The sequence below is a fragment of the Melospiza georgiana genome, chromosome 15 (assembly GCF_028018845.1).
Source record: "Melospiza georgiana isolate bMelGeo1 chromosome 15, bMelGeo1.pri, whole genome shotgun sequence".
In the NCBI taxonomy this organism is placed as follows: domain Eukaryota; kingdom Metazoa; phylum Chordata; class Aves; order Passeriformes; family Passerellidae; genus Melospiza; species Melospiza georgiana.
Genome location: NC_080444.1, coordinates 257,970 through 276,542, shown reverse-complemented (window position 1 = coordinate 276,542; position 18,573 = coordinate 257,970). Strand labels below are relative to the sequence as shown.

Sequence of the window (18,573 nt, the reverse complement as noted above, 5' to 3'; positions counted from 1 at the left end):
TCAATTAGCTTTTACATGTATTATAATTTTTGCTCATTGTGTTATCAAGTGAAAACAGTTGCCATATTCTCCAATGTTATAATCTCTGGTTTAGAAATAAAATTTACTGATGAAAATATTACTGTGTCTGCTGTACACCATTTCGCAACCCACACAGAAACAATGTAATGACACAGCTAGAATTTACTGGTCTGAAATTCCCAGTGTAGATAATGCTGTGTGACTTTCAAAGAACATGGGTGACATACTAAGGGATGTCCTTGGAGGACTGAATGCAACCAAGGAATCCCTATTTCCACTTTTTGGAGGTGGGACATGAATGCTGCAAAGTCATGCTTCACATCTAGCTGATAAAGGAGCTATGCAAACCACTCCTGACTACTCAGCTCTAAAATTGTTGTAAATTATACCAGCTTTGGACTTAACATAATTCAGAGTGATACAAAGGTTAGTCAAAGGCATGTAGAACTGAGCAGGAGAGAATGACACAGTATCTCAGGCAGAAATTTCCACCTGAAGAATAGAGATGCACAAGGATTTGGCTTTAGCCCATATGTGCTGTGAAAAACAGATTGCAAGAAAAACAATGAGAAGGTCTCTGATAATGCCAGTACCTCTCAGTATAACAGAGCCTGAGACCATACTTATAGATACCAAATGGAAGGACCATTATTACTACTGAGTAGGGGGGGCAGGCATGGGAAGGACAACAGATGGGACAGGAGCCCCATTTTGCTGAAAATAAAATAGCTGCACATCCTTAACAGAATTTCAAAGTGGATTTTAAAAGCCCTCTCAAAGTAACTAAGGAATTTATAAACCTGATCACTAAAGCAGATGTTATAATCCACAAAGCTCTGTTTAATCAGATTGTTTAAGTGTGTTTTCCTACACAGCCTACTTGAATACTGTAAATAAGAAACCATTTTTCATCTTACCTTGATTGGTTTTGAGCTCCTTTTATGCTTTCTCCGACGAATGAGTTTCTCCCTGTCCTAGAAAGTAAGATTAAAAAGTTACTCTCTCTTCTCTCCTTTAAAGCTGACAGATGGCCAAATACATGGAGGAAATAAATAATAAAAGTTCCAGTGACTCTGTCCATATGTTCAAACAGGAATCTGATTCCAGGTAGAAGGGAGGATTCATATCCAAATCTGTATGTGTGTCACCTAAAATCCACCTGAAAAACACCTTTGTGCATTTGCCTTGAGCAGCTGTCAAACAATAGGAGCTCAGGGATTGCCCTCTAAAATCACTGGGACGCCTGGTGCATGGTTTTGGGCACTGTATAAGGGGCCGTCTGCCTTCCATGATGAGGAGATGCTGCCCCTGTCTCAAAGGCATTAAATGATGGGAGTGTCGATCTCACCATTCCTAGCAGTGATACCTCGGAAGAGACAACAGCCTGTTTTGGAATCCTTCTCCTTCTCCTCAGTATCATAATGCAAAGTTCACTGACAAAGGAATTATCAGCATTAAATGACAGAAGAATTGGAAACCTACTGTCTAGCTGTACAAGCTTTTCCAGCACATGATACAGCACTGTGGGCCGGCCTCCTGTTAAGGGAACTTTTTAAGCATGACTTAGTTATAATGGTAAAACACCTCAGCACAGTCCTGCCTTGTGAACATGTAGGTACCTACCCAAGCTCCACAGCTCTTAGTCTGCATTCCGTTCTGGAGCTCAATTCACAGTGTTGTGGTTTGAGTTGTAGGGGCTGATGCTCCACTACAAATTCAGTAAACTGCACACATGCACACCTACACCTAAACATCTGAGGATGTTAAAAGCAGGTAAGGTAAGGTATTAATGCTCAGACCTCTAGTTATAAGAAAAAATACTATCAGCAATAAACTGTACACAGCAATCATTCCTAATTTCCTTGTGCTCTGGACATACCCTTGTTAACTCATCAATTATGTTCTGCTGTTCTATGACCTGAAGCTTTAAAAATTCAGTTTCTTGTTCCTCATTAGCCTGATCCAGGTCATTGAGAGATCTTAATTTCTTTAGAGGAGGATGTGATGTTATTTTTTCTCTCTGTGGTAAGAAGAAAAGATAAAAGAGATAAAATAAGATCCAGCAATTAAAAGACCACCTTTCAGTTAAAAACTAAACATCACCTTTCATTTAAGCTATACAGACCTTTAAATATGCTTCAGCTACACCAATTTTTTTCATTCATGTCCATCAGCACTTCTTAACAATAAAATAACACAGCACGGCTGAGTTCTTCAACCAGAACAATAAAGCTTTAGCTGTTTAGTTACCATGTGGCAATACAGCCTCTACATACCCTAGCTCTTCCTTGGCCACGTGTGGCAAATAGAGTTGAACCTGTGCCCTGTCCAGTGGGTAGGCAGATAGTATCTACTCTCACAATCTTACTGACATTCAATGTAGGACCGCACACAGTGAGGCAATGGACCTGCTTTACTCATGTTAAAGACATGCATTCAGTCACACCAGGAGGAAAGGCAAAAACTGTGATAACAGATCTATTGTAATCACAGCTCAATATCCTGCCTGCTCCTGAGCATATGTGGGAAAGGAGATGACTAAAACCTGTGAGAATTGCTCTAGCCACCAACAGCTTTTGTGATTTGGGCATCCATAGTGTGAAGAGCAGATGTCAGGGAGCTAACTGAGCACATATACACTGTGTCCACAGATATGCACCAGTGGTACTGCCCACTGATGCCTAATGCATGCAGATTCCCGAGTCCTTTCTCTCTGCTGTGGGAGACTCCAAGCGACTGTGATCTGCACTGCCACAGCTGTGGAAAAATAATTCTGATCCATGACACCTGCAATAAGTTTATCTGTCTTCCAGGCACGGGTAAATTGCAGAGTCCTTAAGCGGATTAACTGTGTAACACTAGAGTCTGTTTTCTGTGGGACAGGAAAGTGAATCTGATCAGCTCCACCTAATCAGCAGGAAAGCTGCTCCCATTGCAGGGCACTTAGCCTGCTCAGGACAGTGGCTACTACAGGTCAGGGCAAGGTCCATGAACACCTTTAGCAAGGGAAGTCGTCTCAGTCTGCCAGCTTACATCTGGCAACCCAGAACATCCACCTCCTTTTTCATTAATGCCAAAGCCACATCAGTGCATGTGTTGGAATATAGGGCCTGGAAGCAGACTGATAATCAAGGCAATCCCATCTGAAGGATATACAAACACAACTGTTTTGACCCCACTTCATATGGCCCTGACATAGGAAATGTATAGCCCTAACTAGATTTAAACACCACCATTCTTCCTTTCCCATATCCACCTACCATGCATATGTTTCATGGAAAGATTCTATGTGCTTAGTGCCATACCTTAAATTTACTTTGTCATCATCAGCTCTAAAAGGAACACGTACGTGACGCAAGAACGTCATTCTGGCTGAAAACATCACTCTTAACAGCTTCTTTTTTGAGTTCCAGATAAAAAATAGCACAGTAGGACATGCCTCAATGATATAACATTTTCCTCTTTTGTTTTTTTTAAATCATTGACATTCAATATTCTAACTTTAAAAATATAATTAACTGTGATTATACATTCATGTAAATATACTGCCCATGTATGCATAATACACAATGTTATGGTATGCAAATCTGTAATAATACAGACCAAAACATGGCTCTATCTTAACAATAGTATTACACATTATATATAATGCATATTCTCTATTCATATACATCATGCATTATGCAGATGTGGCCACCAACACACAGATCCTCCAGTAATACTCATTTTGCTCTTCAGTACCAACCATTTCTATATTTTCTTTAGTGACTGCTTTGAGTTTATCTTCCATGCGCTGCAAAGACTGCATAAGTTCATCATTTCTCTTCGTGAGGCACTTGTTCTTTTCCAGAAGAGGTTTACATTGTTTCTCAGCTTCTCGGACACGCTTCAACTGGATTGATAACAGCAATTAATAATTGTCATGAAAGACACATAAATATACATTTAATTTGCAATCTTGACATCTATTTTGCAATTATGACATAAAGAACATTGAAGCTGGCTAAACTGATATGAAAGGAGTGCATTAAGACTTCTAGCTCAGGAATAAAAAAACCCATAGGAGTTCAATTTATCACCCTCATCCTTAAGCAGAGAAGTAGGAATATACACAGGTTAAATAGCCAGGGTCCTGATTCAACACACAGATATCACCACAGAGTAGACAATCAGATAAAGGGATCAATTCAAAGTTGCCAATTCTTCCTAGACTCAGTACTTCATTATTTTCAACCTGGTCAAATACTGGACTACAGACCTAACAGACATTATTTCATTTACAAGGTAAGTCTCATCATGTACAAGGTAAGTTACCAAGCACATGCTGTGTGCTCAGAGGGAACAGAAGCATTCACACAGAGTCCTACAAGCCTTGCTGCCTCAACCTCTGATGTGATTTTGTACTCGCGTAATTTCAATTACGTTTTATTGTTACATTACTGTTTTATTCTAGGATAAAAAGTCCTCCTCAGCCTCCTGAGTGACGGGCCTGATGGATGGACAAGGCATGTTCATCACCAGCTTTATCCTTGGATCCTCCCCCTCCTTCCCTTCCCCATGGCTCTCAACCTCCTCTGTCTGCCAGCGCAAAAGCTCGCATACCAGCTCATTTCGTTCATCAACAAGCAACGTGTTCCGATCTTCCAGCTTCCGTATGGTGGCATTCAGCTCTGCTATCCTCTTCTGGTTTCTGCGCAAGTCCTGTGCATGGGCAACAATGTCACACAGCTACTGATTCTCTTCAAAATACATGCTTGGGAAAAGAACCCTTAAAAAAACCAGTCAACCTAAGCTGTCATCATCAACAAATTATCTTTAGGGACTTTCAGAGTCCTGAATATGTTGGCAAATATATATATATATATTTAGGAGAAAGCATCTGGTTTGGGGATACTTTAATTGAAAATTTTAAGCCATTAAAAAAATTAAGAGAAAACAACCAAACAGATGATAAATTTGTATGACAGAGATAAAAAAGCTAAAAGATTCTAAATTTCCTTCCCTTTTCCTATAGATTGCTTCTATTAGTTGAGCCACTACCTCAGGTGAAAAAGCTAGGACAACCCTTTCTGTATCAATTACATTCACTTTCTTAGTTCTCATTTGTATATATGAAAATATGCTTTTAAATATGCATTGGTTGTGTAAACATCTTCTGTTTAGTCACACAATGAGTGACTTGTGTGCTTTGTGAATGACACCCAAGGGCTGTCTGTGGGAAACAGACAAAGAGGAGGATCTCCTAAGGGTCTCACAGATTCTCCACGCACAGTGTTTGCCCCTCCCTGCTCATCCTGGTAATTCTATCTGGTTTTGAGGATGCATGTTCTAGGTAGTTAGGTTCATGGATGATTCTTTCAAAAGGGCACTGATTATTTAGGATGTGTTATATTTGTGACTAGAACAACTGATGAAAACCAGCAGTACAAAGTTTTGTCCAACTAGCATGCCCTCTGAAGACTCTATGGACATTAACTTTTCCGTAATGAATGACTGGGAATGTTTTCCTAGGGCCTGAGAAGGTATGTCAGAAAGAAACACACATCCACGCTACTGTTTTGCAGAGACCAGTAAAACCTGCATACAGGGCTGCTGCAGTGCTCCGAACCATCTCCAGCCCTTCCTGGGATCTCTCTCTTGGGACTGCTCATGTTACACTCTGCCTCCTTCACCAAAAAGAGCTGTTCATCCAGAGCTTCCTTTTGCAGCTGCAGCTTCTGCACATAGCCTGTCTGTGTCTCCAGTTCTTTCTCCAATGAAAATATGATCCTGTCTTTAGCCTTGATCTCATCCATCTGAATGAAAGAAACACCAGAACAATATTACCATGTGAAGGCAACAACATTTCTCCAATTTGTATTGTGTGATTTACTTAAGAGCAGTGATCACCCCTCAAATCTGCTCTACCATACTGCACCAGGCCTGTAAAACAACACAGTCTGAGCCATACCCATAATTTGGCACCGGAGCACATTCATTGAGCATTTTGGCAACACAAGAATATACCTCTAGGATGCAGACCGTGAATCTGGGGAGGGGGGGAAGGTGGTGGTATCATTCTTGAGAGTTTAAATTCCCATTTATTTTACTTAAATTCTAAATTCTTTAATTCCAACTTTCAAGCTCAACTTTCTACCATTACAAGTAGGACCAGCTCTCCACATGACAGTGTGTCCTGGTTCTGGCCAGGACAAGGTTAATTTTTGCAATAGCCAGAGGTTATTCTATATCATCTCATGTAATTTTCTGGGGATGGGGGAAGGACTTCCTTCTGGGTGAGGGTAGCATGGCTGTGGTCAGGTCACAGGCTCCACGCTGACCATTTTGCACCTAAGTCACTCTCCTCTCTCATGTACATATTTCATTGCTGTTTCCAGTCAAGTGCTCTTACTTCAATTCATGATCTCATCTTTACCTTTTGTGCCTCCAATTCCCCTTTCTAGCCCACTGCAGGGAATGGGGAGTGAGCAAGTGTCAGTATGGTTTGGAAAGTCAAAGTGGGAGCACAAATTGGGAAGTTTCTAAACCACGACACAGGGAAACAAGTCACCTTTGCTGGTGTGAGCTTCCTTTTGTTAATTTTCCACAGAAATTACTGAAGGCTGCACGAAGGCCAACCCACAAGATTTCTCCTCTCCTGCCATGTTTTATTGTGTTTAGGACACTATAACACAGGCTGGAAAAACCAAAAAGCTGCAAGTGCAGATGCAAATGCTCTTTATCTAACCCTTTGCACCTTGCATGTATTAACAAATCAGAGAGCCAGATCCTCATGGATTAGACCACACTCCTAATCTGAGCTGTTAACTGCCATAACAGTGTTATTGCTGACTCACTGTGATCTATTTATTCCTGACAAATGACAGTGCAAAATCTGTAAAACTTTTTCAAAGTGAGTTGCATTGCAAGAGATCTGTTACGCAAAAAGAGCTAAGAGACAAAAAATGCAAAGTCAGTGCGGCCTAAGAGAACACATGAACTGTTTTGATTACTAACCAGGCGTCGAATATCCCTTTCACTCTCCCATTTGATCTTGGAAATGGCCTCTTGGTGGGACTGATGCTCACTCCGAAGATCGCCTGCCTTGATCTTGTCAGCCTGGATCATATTGTTAAGGGCCTCATCCACCTGCTTTTTGGCAGACTTCAGTTCAGTAATTTCCTGCAGAAGCTTAAGGCGTTCAGAGTCAAACTGTTTCCTGGCCTCCTCACGAGCCTCAATGGTCAGCGCAGTCCGTACTTTATCACTGCTCCCATCCCGCAGCGCGCACAGCGCCGACTTCAGGCGCTGGATTTCACTGTCTCGGACTTTCACCATTCTCGTCATCTCCTGCTCGTGCTGTTTGATGAGGTTCTCCCTCACCGCCTGCAGCTCCTTCATTTTCTCTTCATGGAGTTTGGCTTTTAGCTCTGTGATCTGCACGGTCTGCTTGCGTTGCTCCACTTCACGGATGCGCTTAGTTTCTTGAGTCTTTTCTCTTTCGAGCTTAGCAACCTACATTAAGATAAAATGAAAGTCATCTGCTGCCAATGTAACATTATCAAAACAAGCCCCCTCAGACACATCCATGTCAAACTGAGAAAAAACACCACTGAGACCCTAGACAATCCTCCATACTCCTAAAACAAAATAGAGGCCAGCTCCTGAGGTATTCACATAGATTATATTGTCTTTACTCAAACAAAAACCTCACTCTTCTCCAGGTGTCCTGCCTCACACAATGATGCTACATGTAGTTTTAATATTTCCTTCAGAAATAAGACTCCATATATATGTGTGCATTTGTGTAAAAGCTTTTTAACCCAGAAGTCAAATTCACCAGATAATTGGAGGGCTCAGAAAAAGCAAAATTCCTACAACTTTCACATACTGCTCCATTTGAGGGCCAGAGGTTTCTCCAATTCATAGCTCAGTAAAATGGAGTCTTTTCCAGAGAAGTCATAGGACATCCATAGTAAATGTTCTAAGTTGGTAAAGAATCAGACCACTTTTTTTAGGAAAGAGTTGTGTGGCCTCTGCTGAAGTCTGTGCTACTATTTTTTCCACGTGTTTGCCTTCTTCAGCAAACAATTTTATTTAAAACTGAACTGTCACTCACCTTAGATTTCTCCTGATGCAGCTCAATTTGAATGTCTGTTAGCTTGGTCCTGAGGTCCTCATTGGCAGCCTGTAGGGCAACAATCAGTGCCTCAGGCTTTTCGCCCTTGCTCCGTCCTTTTTTTGACATGGTTTTTTATCAGAGAGTCCACACGTTTATTTCAAATATGGATTGCCATCTTCTTCTGTTCCTTTCAGTGTCAGTTAGGTCAGCAACTACTGCGTGACATTCCTTAAGGTCCTTGACTCAGCTGCTTTGGAAGCCCTGTTAAGAAATAAGACATACTATTATCTGTCAGCAGATGCTGCATCGGGACAGCTCACATGCTTACAGAACACAACAGAGAGCTCCCATATCCAAAACACTGCAATCTTTGCCTGAAAACCTACAAGGCAGATCCCAGCACAGTCATGCTTCTGAACACCAGCCTGCCACACTTTTGGGAATTCCATGCTTGCCCTCTTCTGTTCTCAGAAAGGGGCGCGATGCATTGAAGAGAGGTGTTCACTTACCATAAAGATTGTGCTACTGAGAGCACGAGATTGGAAGGGACAGGTTATTTACTCCAATCCTTGCAGTCTGAGGTAACCACAAACCAGATGCTTTAATCTCAAGAATCTACCAACAATATCATTCTCTTCCCCTTCCCAACCCCTAATCCTGTTCAAGATCCTGTGCCAAACTCAAAGACTCTCCACAACACTGCTACTATCTGTCACAAGAGGAATAGGCAAGTGAAGTCCTCAATCAGCATTCCAGGTCTCTGTGGAAAGAGAAATCTAGTAACATTCAAGGGCCTGTTTACACTAGAAATTGTCCCCATGGAGTGAGAAATGAATGCCTACGCCTTTTGGAAGATTAGGATCCTAATTTACAAATGAAGCAAGAAATGACAATATCACACTGTAGTCTAGCAATTGAGGTTTTAACATCTGGTTATGAACAGTAAAAAATAAAATTCTGGACAAACATCATCATTATCCCTGTATTCATTTTAATTTTATAGCATTATTATTCCCATTTGTGGCCCCTAGCTGAAATAACGTTTGGAGATGTGGGATATCAGTTTGGAGATGGGCAAAGCACTGAAACATTAAGAATGGGACAGAGCACAGTGTAGTAGTGGTAGTGATGAAATTTCCCAGCAATAATAATTATTGCTCCAGTGCTAGATTCCAGGCAAGCTTTCCTCCCTTATTGTCAGGTTGCACATTAATTTTTTATATTTTATTTGCTTTGGGTACAAAACATAAATAGAATTATCATTTCCCATGTTAAAACAGAAGAGACCTCCAAATATGAAAGAATGTTTAACTCAACAAAAACTTCCACACATCAGTTATAATTTTCTGCTTTCTGAGGGCAAGAGCAGATAGAAACCCTAACTCATATATGTGCTCCTCCCAACATCTTGCTCTCAGACATTTGGTTCTGCTCAAAGAGTGGCTCCACTGTGAAGAGAATTTACCTATGTGAACAAGCAAAACCTCTGATCTAAACTTGTTTTTCTCTGAGCCCAGAGCCAGCATTTCAGCTCTTGCCAAGACAACAATTAACATGCTAATTTGGAAACCCACTGATCCAACTCTCCATCAGTAAAAGGGAGCTGTGATTCAGGTTAGGTAAGTCTAACATGAGGGGATGCTCCAAATCACAACTGCTGATCAAAGCACCGTGGCTCTAGATCCCAATCCTCACTCTAGAACCAGAACTTCAGAATGTGGTAAGCATGATGAGAGTATTATGAGAAGCTTTTTCATCCTTGGCAAATTCTCATGACCTTTCTGAGCTTCACCATCTCTGCCAACAATCTGCAACAATTCTGAGAGAGGCATTTTCTATTCCCTCAGAATGGTGAAAATCCCTTGGAACTAGAGGAGGAGTTAAAATGCTTACCTGCTGGAAATTCCATTAGCCAGACTGGATTCACGCTTGTTGATTGATCTGGCCTTAGGCAATACTCTAAGGAAATAGTATTTCAACATAAGCTAAATCCCATCACTGCAACAGTGGGAATACCCAACTCCCTGTGCCTCCAAAATCTGTCTCATTTGCCTAGTGGGATTTGAATGAATCCTAAATTAAGTCTTTGCTTTGGATTTTATTTACCAGGTTTCATCTATGTTTTGCATTTTTTCAGAATAAAATTCAACCCCTAATTATTGCATACTATTCTGTGTGTGTTACGACACATAACAAAATACATAATAAATGAAAACTGTGATTAAAAGCATGAGTTACATTATTTTAGTATTTTATCATAATTCAACATGTCAACATCAACCCAAAAACTCAGCTCAGACTTGACAAACAGCTCTTCAGGACAAATCCTAACCACCCTCTGATTTTGACTGCACAAAAATCACTGTATTTTAGTTAGATTTCTAATCAATACCATAATAATTTTCAGGAATATTAAAATACCTTCTGAACTGAGCTCACAATATCCCTTGGATATGAGGCTCTACACAAGGAATACGCGATGAATCTGGTGCTGCTAGGCTGCTCATGCTAAAATTACCATTGGCCCTTGCTCTAAAACATGAACCAAAAAAGCCCTATCCAAGCTGATGACTCCATGGAAACAGTAAAAAGGGTACAGAAGCATTATTGTTACCCGCAGCAAAGCTAAGCAGATTTGTTAAAACAATATTCTAGTATTTTGTGGCTAAAATACCATCTGTCTCTTCCTCACACAGTTATTTTCCTAGAAGTTGGCATAACACAATGCACACAGAGAACACTAACAGTGATGAAGAAAATCCTGCCCTATCCTAAAAGCAAGTGGACATTTTTCAGAATCAGTACTTTTCGGCATAAGATGCAAATGCATACTGACTGGAGGCTCTACTTAAGAATGGCAGGATTGTCAGAACAAGGACAAGCTCTAACAACCTACTCCGTTCACTACAAGATGGGGGCCTAAGAAAACATTTTGGTGGTTTTGTACTTCGCGCATTATTTTATGCAAGTGGATCACATTCAACCAACAGACAACATGCACCACCTAGAAGAGAAACACTGCAATTCATGGAGTTCATTGTATCAGCCTCTCCTTGATTCGATTTTAACGACCCAACAAAACCCTGTTTTATTTAATTGAAATGCATATAAACAAGAAAACAACAGAGAGAAAGCCCATGTCCCAGATCCTTCTCCTGAAATCCCTTCCTTTTCCTTCTAAGGCTATATGAATGATCACGTCTTGGCTTACAGACACCAGAGGAAGGTATCTTACATTCACTACTAAAAATTGTCAGATATTTAAGTAATTTCTCTACTTAAAGGAATAAGGTTAATTTTGGAAGTTTTTGCCATTTTTACCTCAGGTCTTGATACAGCCGATAAACACAGACATTGGTTTTGCATCATATTTTTTAAAAAAAATCTGTACTCTGGCCTCCCATATTCACTTTTAACAATACAATGATCTCTAAAATGAACTGTCTTCTTTGTTTGAATACCTTACTTCCAACTAGATTACTACCTTCTTGCAGTTTCTTATCAACTTGCAGTTCAATATAGCTTAAAAAATGTATTTTCTTCTCCCACTCTATTGCTCTCAATGTCTTAAAGAACCTCATGTACACATTGCTCTAATTTCATGTGTCCTGTATCCCTCTTGCCTTTTTCTTCCATTTTCTGTGAAAAGAGTATGGATGTTCCCATTACCAGGGAAGTTCAGCAAGATCAAAACTAGCAGTTTATCTCTTCACATTAACTTTCTAGCAGAAATCTAAACACATCTTCTAATTAGTCATTTCTATACATCTTTTAGACTCAAAATACCTCTAAAAATAAAAACATTACAAGAAATAGTTTTTTCTCATTTGCAAATTGTTGTGAATCTTGCCCTTCTATCATATGAGGAAAGATATGTTCCTTTGTCATCCCTACAGGCTGTGAACTCTTTAAGAATGGTCTGAAAGAACAGAAATCTTTTCCACCAGTGTCACAGCCCAGCTGACAAAAAAGTACCCGTCATGCTTTGCCTGTTTCCCAACAAAACAATCCAAATTAAAACATACCATGTAGTACCATACATGCTGACTTAGGTAGCTCTGCTCATAATGGGACAAACAGAACTTGAAAAATAAACAACTAGAATAAAGTGAAACTCATGTTAAATGTAGAATTTATCCTTACACTTTACTATTTAAAAAGTACCCCTGAAAATTTACAGGATGGTATTTAGCTGCTTTATAAATGAAAGCACCAGCTTCCATTTGTATTATGATGACCAGGGCAGCAGCACTCTCCTCCCATATAAGTAGGTGATGAACTGATTTCTCAGCTGGAAAAGGCGTAAGCATGAAACACCACCCACTAGATCCAGCTGAGATGCTGGTCACTAGATCCAGCTGAGATGCATGATGTGACAAAGCACAAAAAAAATTAAGACATTTCAATTATAAGGCATTCAGGAAAACGTGCAGTTTCTTATTAAGGCTGAAACCAGAAAAATATTCTATAGTAATTTCAGAGAGATCTGAATGAGCATTAAGCTATTGTATATAATTTCAAATACATTTTCAAGGACAATGCTTAAATCCTCATTGCGTTCACCTAACATAGGCTACCATGCTGGTCACAGACACCCACCGCATATTCCAAGGAAACAGCAACATGTAGGTCACGCTGCAGCCCACAAAAATCCGTGACATAATGCAGAAGGGATCTGCAAGCAGCCTTGGTGGACACAGCCGGGGCAGGGATGAACCACAGCAAAGGCACAGATGTTTGTCAGCTCTCCAGTGTGCCTCTGAAACAGGTACTGGACACACACAAAACTTACAGATTTATTCCTGAAAGCGCTTCCTAATTAATTACGGAGTCTTTCCTTAAGTTATAAGCTACCAAACAGTAACCAGCACAATTATTCTTTCAGATGTAAATAATCCAATCTTTTTCCAGTGCAACAGTCCCCACATACTCTTTGTTTGCCTAAGACTTATTGTAACTGAGCACAATTTCCTGTCAGAGAGGGGACATGAAAAGGGGATATTATTAAGGGCTATATTAAATTAGGCAGATTCTCAAAAAAATGCCTGCATCTCATTTTGTTCCTCACCAATGCACAGAGATGGAATAGAGCATCTTACAGAACCCTAAATATTAAGTACAAATAAATACAGGGGAAAAAAAAACAAGGACTTACCTACAAATTACAGAACATAAAACAAAAATCACATTCATGTTCATGAAAATCTAAGTGCATGTTATGTATTAACATCATTATAATCTTTTCATAATTTTTGTACACCAAGTCTACCCCCAAATACCTGCCAAACAGTACAGTATTGATTCTCATTCATTTCTCTCACGTGTAACATTTAGAGTTCTTAGTATTTTGCTTACATTATAGAAATGAAAAATTAAAAGTATTTCTGCACCCACTAAAAAAATCAGCTTAGTGAATATTAGCAAACCAGCGCACATACAGGGGAAAAAAAATCCAGAAGCCCTGACTCTACCATTTCTCACAACTTTATATGCTCACTCATTACTGTTAACCTAAACCACCTGGTACCTCAATGCGATTTTCAACAACTGTTTTTTCTTTTTTTCAGTTTTAATTTCCATGTTATTTAGGCTCTTTGTTTACAATCCATGCAATGTAAGGTTTAACAGGTCTTTCCCTTAAGCACTTTAAGGAGTATTGTAATATGCAATTTCAAAAAATAAACTTATAGCTTGAAAAATGGAGTATGGGATGAAGATATTACCTTCTGGATAGAGATGGAAGAAATGCACAAAATAAAAATGTGAGCCAACATGCATTTTAGCATCAGCTGCCCTCAATTAATTCAAATAATTCATTATTTTTTATAAAATAATCTGAGATGCTGATATACTTCGTATTATCATTTTTAACTAAAAGATCTGCCATACTAGACTAGCTCTTCTAGCCTAACCATTTTCTCAAGCACTAAGTCAAGTCAATTTTCTCAAGCAATCAGTCTGCTTTATTATTTATTAGAGTACATTTAATCCAAAGTTAGAAAAAGAACTGTAGACTATCTAATCTTCATTTACATTCCTTATTTGTTGGTATTTGTTAAATTTAACTAAGAAGGTTTCACTGCATAGCTGTGTACTAAAGTGTGTGCTGCACTTGTGTGCCTCTTGTGAAATGCCACTGTGTGGATGGTGACATACATCAGTTCACTTTGCCTCTCTTGTGACCATGGCTGATGCACACTGGTCAACACAGGAAAATGTGATGTCCAAGTATGATCTTCCAGAGAAAGCAGGGATCCTAAAGTTTACAGGATGAGTGATGGTTTCTCAGCAACCCACAGAGATCCAAATGCATGGCAAGCAAACCATACAGCATCACCACTTCTAGCGAGAAGAACTGAAAGCCCATGTTCCTGAAAATACTCCATGTTTTATTTTTCCTTTCCAGTTCATTGGATGTTTCAGAGACCAAACTGCAGACTATGATCCACACTGCTGTGTCATTTCCAAAGAAGCTGTGTTTACACTCATTTGACCTGACAGTGTTCAGTGTGGCCACACCACAGAGCTTTCTCATGGTTCTTCTAGCATGCTGTTGAATTTTCTATTTAGAGCCCTACCTCCTGGAGCAAAGATTTCTAGCCCTCATATTTTAAAGGAGAAATTCAAACAGACTTTAAAGATACAGAAACTAGAAGTACTACCAAAATTACATTTTTCTACCCTCATAGGTTCTGGATTTTGAGAGCTGATGACAGAGAACTGTACAGATGCTTTGCACAGATCTATAAAGAGAAGGAAGCAGGAATCCATCTCTGAAGATGGGAAGATAAATTTGCTATAATCTGACAAAGACCCGACCTTGAAGGGATATAGATTCATAGAGGAGCTTTGAAGATGTTACCTGCTTGGAGGCTATTGATTTCAAAACACATAATGCAAGCATGTAATTATAAATTCAAGCAAATAATATTAATATATAATAATATATATTAATATAGATTATTAAGAAATAATATTTAAAATTTGGCTTTTAAACCAAGAACATTTGGTTTGCAGTCTTGTAGTACAAATATTGCACTGCCATGCACAAAGATTAAAGAGAAATCTGATGGATGTAGAAGATACAACATCACTGGAAAGTAATTCAAAATTCAGGCATCTGGCAAAGGTTATTTTGCTGCCTCACAACTTCACAAAGCCAATAGAAAGCAAAATATTTACCACTATTAAAAATTACCATGACTGAGTAGTGAAAGCATCTTCAGGCTCTCACAGTTTGGTTAAAAAGAAGAGAGGAAAACTCCAGAGGTTATAATTAACAAACTACTTGGATTTCAACTGCTCAAGCTACATCTGAGTTATACCAGCCTTACAGCAGTGGAATCCATCCCCACACCTTTGTTATAGTTGGAGGACTATTTTTGTAACTTTCTAAACCAGAATATCAACTATTACATTAATTGTTAGAGATCAACATTGAAAATTATTCTGGGCATCATTCTACAGTTACATTTCACAGCATTTTCCTGACTTGAATACTCTGAGGTCACTTATGCTTTGTAATGACAGAGAACTTATGCAGCATCTTTCCAGCTACATTGAAGTCTTGAAAGGAAAAAGTCTACCAGAACCCAGCATATATTTACCAATTAAAATAGCCAATCACCTCCTTAAAATACAACCATACACAACCATACATACAGAAGACCCACCTTATGTTCAATTCTTAATGTGCAGGATACCAAAGCTCTTACACAGAAGATTATTTAGCTGGGAATGGCCTCTGAAAGCAGAAGGATTATCAAAAGCCACTGAAAAGTGACAGTGGCAAGGTTCTCAGAAAGGAGGCAGAATCAATGCATTAGCAGTATCACAGAGCTTGAACTTAGGCTTGGAGAGGACACTGGAAATACCTGGCTCAAAACCATCTCCAAGGTGAGAGCCATATTTCTCTATCTTAGGCACTACCAAAACAGTCGGTGAGAGAGCAGGAAGTCAGAAAGGTTGCAGTATGACACTGACAGTCTACTCCTTTCTGCTAGGAGTTCTGCTGACAAAGCAGGGAATCCCAGCAGACCACCAAACTGCCACAGTTCTGGGAAACAAAGTCAAAGGAGCAATCCATCAACAATTTCCGGGTAACTCCTATGGAAATCCCAGCAAAAACTTTCCAGCCTTTCCTCCCTGAGGCTTCTCCTTGGGATTTTGCTTCCTGTAGAAGCAAAGGTGGAACTGGCTCAAACCACAGAGTTTGAGTAGAATCACAGAGTATCTCAAATTGGAAGATACCCATAAGAACCACTGAGTCAAATTCCCTGCTTCTCACAGGACCACTTAATACTGAACCACATGACTAAGAGCATCATTCAGATGGTCTTTGACAGGTTTAGTGCCCTGACCGCTTCCCTGGAAAGTCTGTTCCAGTACCCAGCCACCCTCCCAGTGAAGCAGATGTTCCTACTGTACAGTCTGAACCTCCCCTGATGCAGCTTCATTCCATGTCCTTGTGTCCTACTGCTGGTCATCAGAGAGAGGAGATCAGCACCTCCCCATCTGCTGACCCCCTTGAGGAAGCTACAGATTGTGATGGGTCACCCCTCAGCCTTCTTTTCTCTAAGCTAAACAAAACAAGTGACCTCAGCTGCTCCTCCTAATCCTTGTCCTGAAGCCTTTTCCCCATGCCTGCACTGGATCCACTCTCAAGAGTTTGATGTCCTTGCATTGAGGTGCCCATGGCATCTTTTGATTGATACAGAAGTACTGACAGAGTACTTGTGTCTTGTGCCCTGTTCAACAGTGACTGTCTCACCACTCCCAGATTTCACCAAAATCATACCCATTCCTAGAAAACCTTTTTAAATCAGCAAGTGTTCTGTCTGAGCCAGGTTGAGTACCATTTACAGCACAGCAGCCCTGAGTTTGAAATTCTATGCAGAGCAGTAGGCCAGATCAATAGAAACAAAACCTGAGTCAGAGCAGAAGCAATAAACCTCACATTACTGCCTGAAAAGGAACAAAACATTCTCCTGATAGGCTACCTTGATGCTTAGGTCAAGCATGATACCTGCACCACGGAAGAATCTGACCCAGCAAATCAGAGATGTTGAGAATGGGAGTCCAACATGTCACTTTACAGGTTAGGCACAGGACAGCATCAGAATGCAAATGTTTTTTAAAAATGCAGCTCTGGGGTTTTTTTCTTGCAAGAGGTCAAAAAATTTTTAAAAATATGTTTCGATGTTCCCAACCTATAAGGTATGAGCAGCATTTTTTATTTGCATTCTCAGCAAAAAACAGAAACTAGTATAAAATGAGTATTCAGTGTCATAAGGCAACTCAAATGTAGGCTCTAGATCTGTCGCAAGTGGCCAAAATGAAACTGAGGAATGGCAATCCAGTAATTTAAGCATGAATTGCACACCAGTCCAAGAGGCAGGTTTCCTCCATCAGTAGCTGTGAAAAAGGCATGCGTTGCATGTACAAAGAGATGCACTCTGCAGGGTCGGTGTTTGCAAGACAGCATGCCTCCTCACACATAGACACGCCAGCCCTGACAGCCCAGGACACGTACAGGTGCAATTATGAACATTCTGCTGGGCTGGAAGCCTTGCGTACCGCCGTGGGAGCGTTGGAGCGGGCACAGAGGCATCGCGAGTGGAAGCGAGCGCAGGGAGCGCCTGAAGGGCCGCGCTGGCCTCGCTCCGCTCGGGCTCCCCCGCGGCGCCGAGGCCCAGCCCGGGCTCCGCCGAACGCCCCCAGCCCTGGAGCATCCCTTCCCTTCCCTTCCCTTCCCTTCCCTGCACCAGCCGCCGCACCCAGCGCGCCGCGCTCGCTTCGGGCGGACAATGACCGGCGGGCATACAATGGTGCAGGGCCGGCGGGAGCCTGAGGCGGCTGCGGGCTGCGCCTGCCACACCTCTCCCGCCATCTCCTCTCCATCACCGCTGGCTCCCGCTCGCTCTCCCCTCCCGTCCATCACCTCCATCCGCGCCGCCGCCCCGGGGCCCGCAGCCGGCCGGTCATTGTTCTACCGCCGCGGGCACCTCGGGCGACCCTCTCGGCCGCTACCGCCGCTCACCGTGCCGCCAAGGAAAGACGCCGAGCGGCGAGGCATGAGCACGGCGCATCCATCTTCCTGCCGCCGCGGCGGCTCCAGCGCCCGCACCGGCCCCGCCGCCTCCTGCGCGCCGGCGCTGAGGGCGCGCGCCCGCCCCGCCGCCGCCGCCCCGCGGCCGAGGCTGCGCTGCCGGTCCGGGGCTGCGGCAGCCCCGCCCGCCCCGCCGCAGCTGCGCCCCAGCAGCGCAGGCAGCGCCGCGGGGAGCGCGGCCCGCCCGGCTGAGGGTGCCGGCGGCGCCCGGCTCCCTCAGCACTGCCGGGCGGCCGGGCCCCAACAAGCCAGCCTCTGAGGGCGAAGGGCCGCCGCCCTCGGACCACAGTGACTCGAGGGGTCCGGAGGCTCCGTGGCCTCAAGCTGGAGCTCGCCCCAGGCC

The 18,573-nt window shown here is 41.8% G+C and overlaps 1 protein-coding gene across 2 annotated transcripts in view; it reads right to left on the bottom strand.

Annotated features, from left to right (window-relative positions):
- JAKMIP2 (janus kinase and microtubule interacting protein 2) overlaps nt 1-18,262 on the bottom strand; it is a 33,818-nt gene extending 15,556 nt beyond the window's left edge. For both annotated transcript variants that reach the window (XM_058035115.1, XM_058035117.1), the window contains exons 1-8: nt 18,162-18,262; nt 8,120-8,383; nt 7,018-7,515; nt 5,607-5,816; nt 4,624-4,722; nt 3,767-3,913; nt 1,901-2,041; nt 939-995 (exon numbers count right to left, since the gene is read on the bottom strand). In XM_058035115.1, coding sequence (XP_057891098.1) covers nt 939-995; nt 1,901-2,041; nt 3,767-3,913; nt 4,624-4,722; nt 5,607-5,816; nt 7,018-7,515; nt 8,120-8,248 — 1,281 coding nt within the window. In that variant the 5' untranslated portion in view covers nt 8,249-8,383; nt 18,162-18,262. The remainder of the gene's footprint in view (nt 1-938; nt 996-1,900; nt 2,042-3,766; nt 3,914-4,623; nt 4,723-5,606; nt 5,817-7,017; nt 7,516-8,119; nt 8,384-18,161) is intronic.
- Nucleotides 18,263-18,573: the final 311 nt, after the last annotated feature.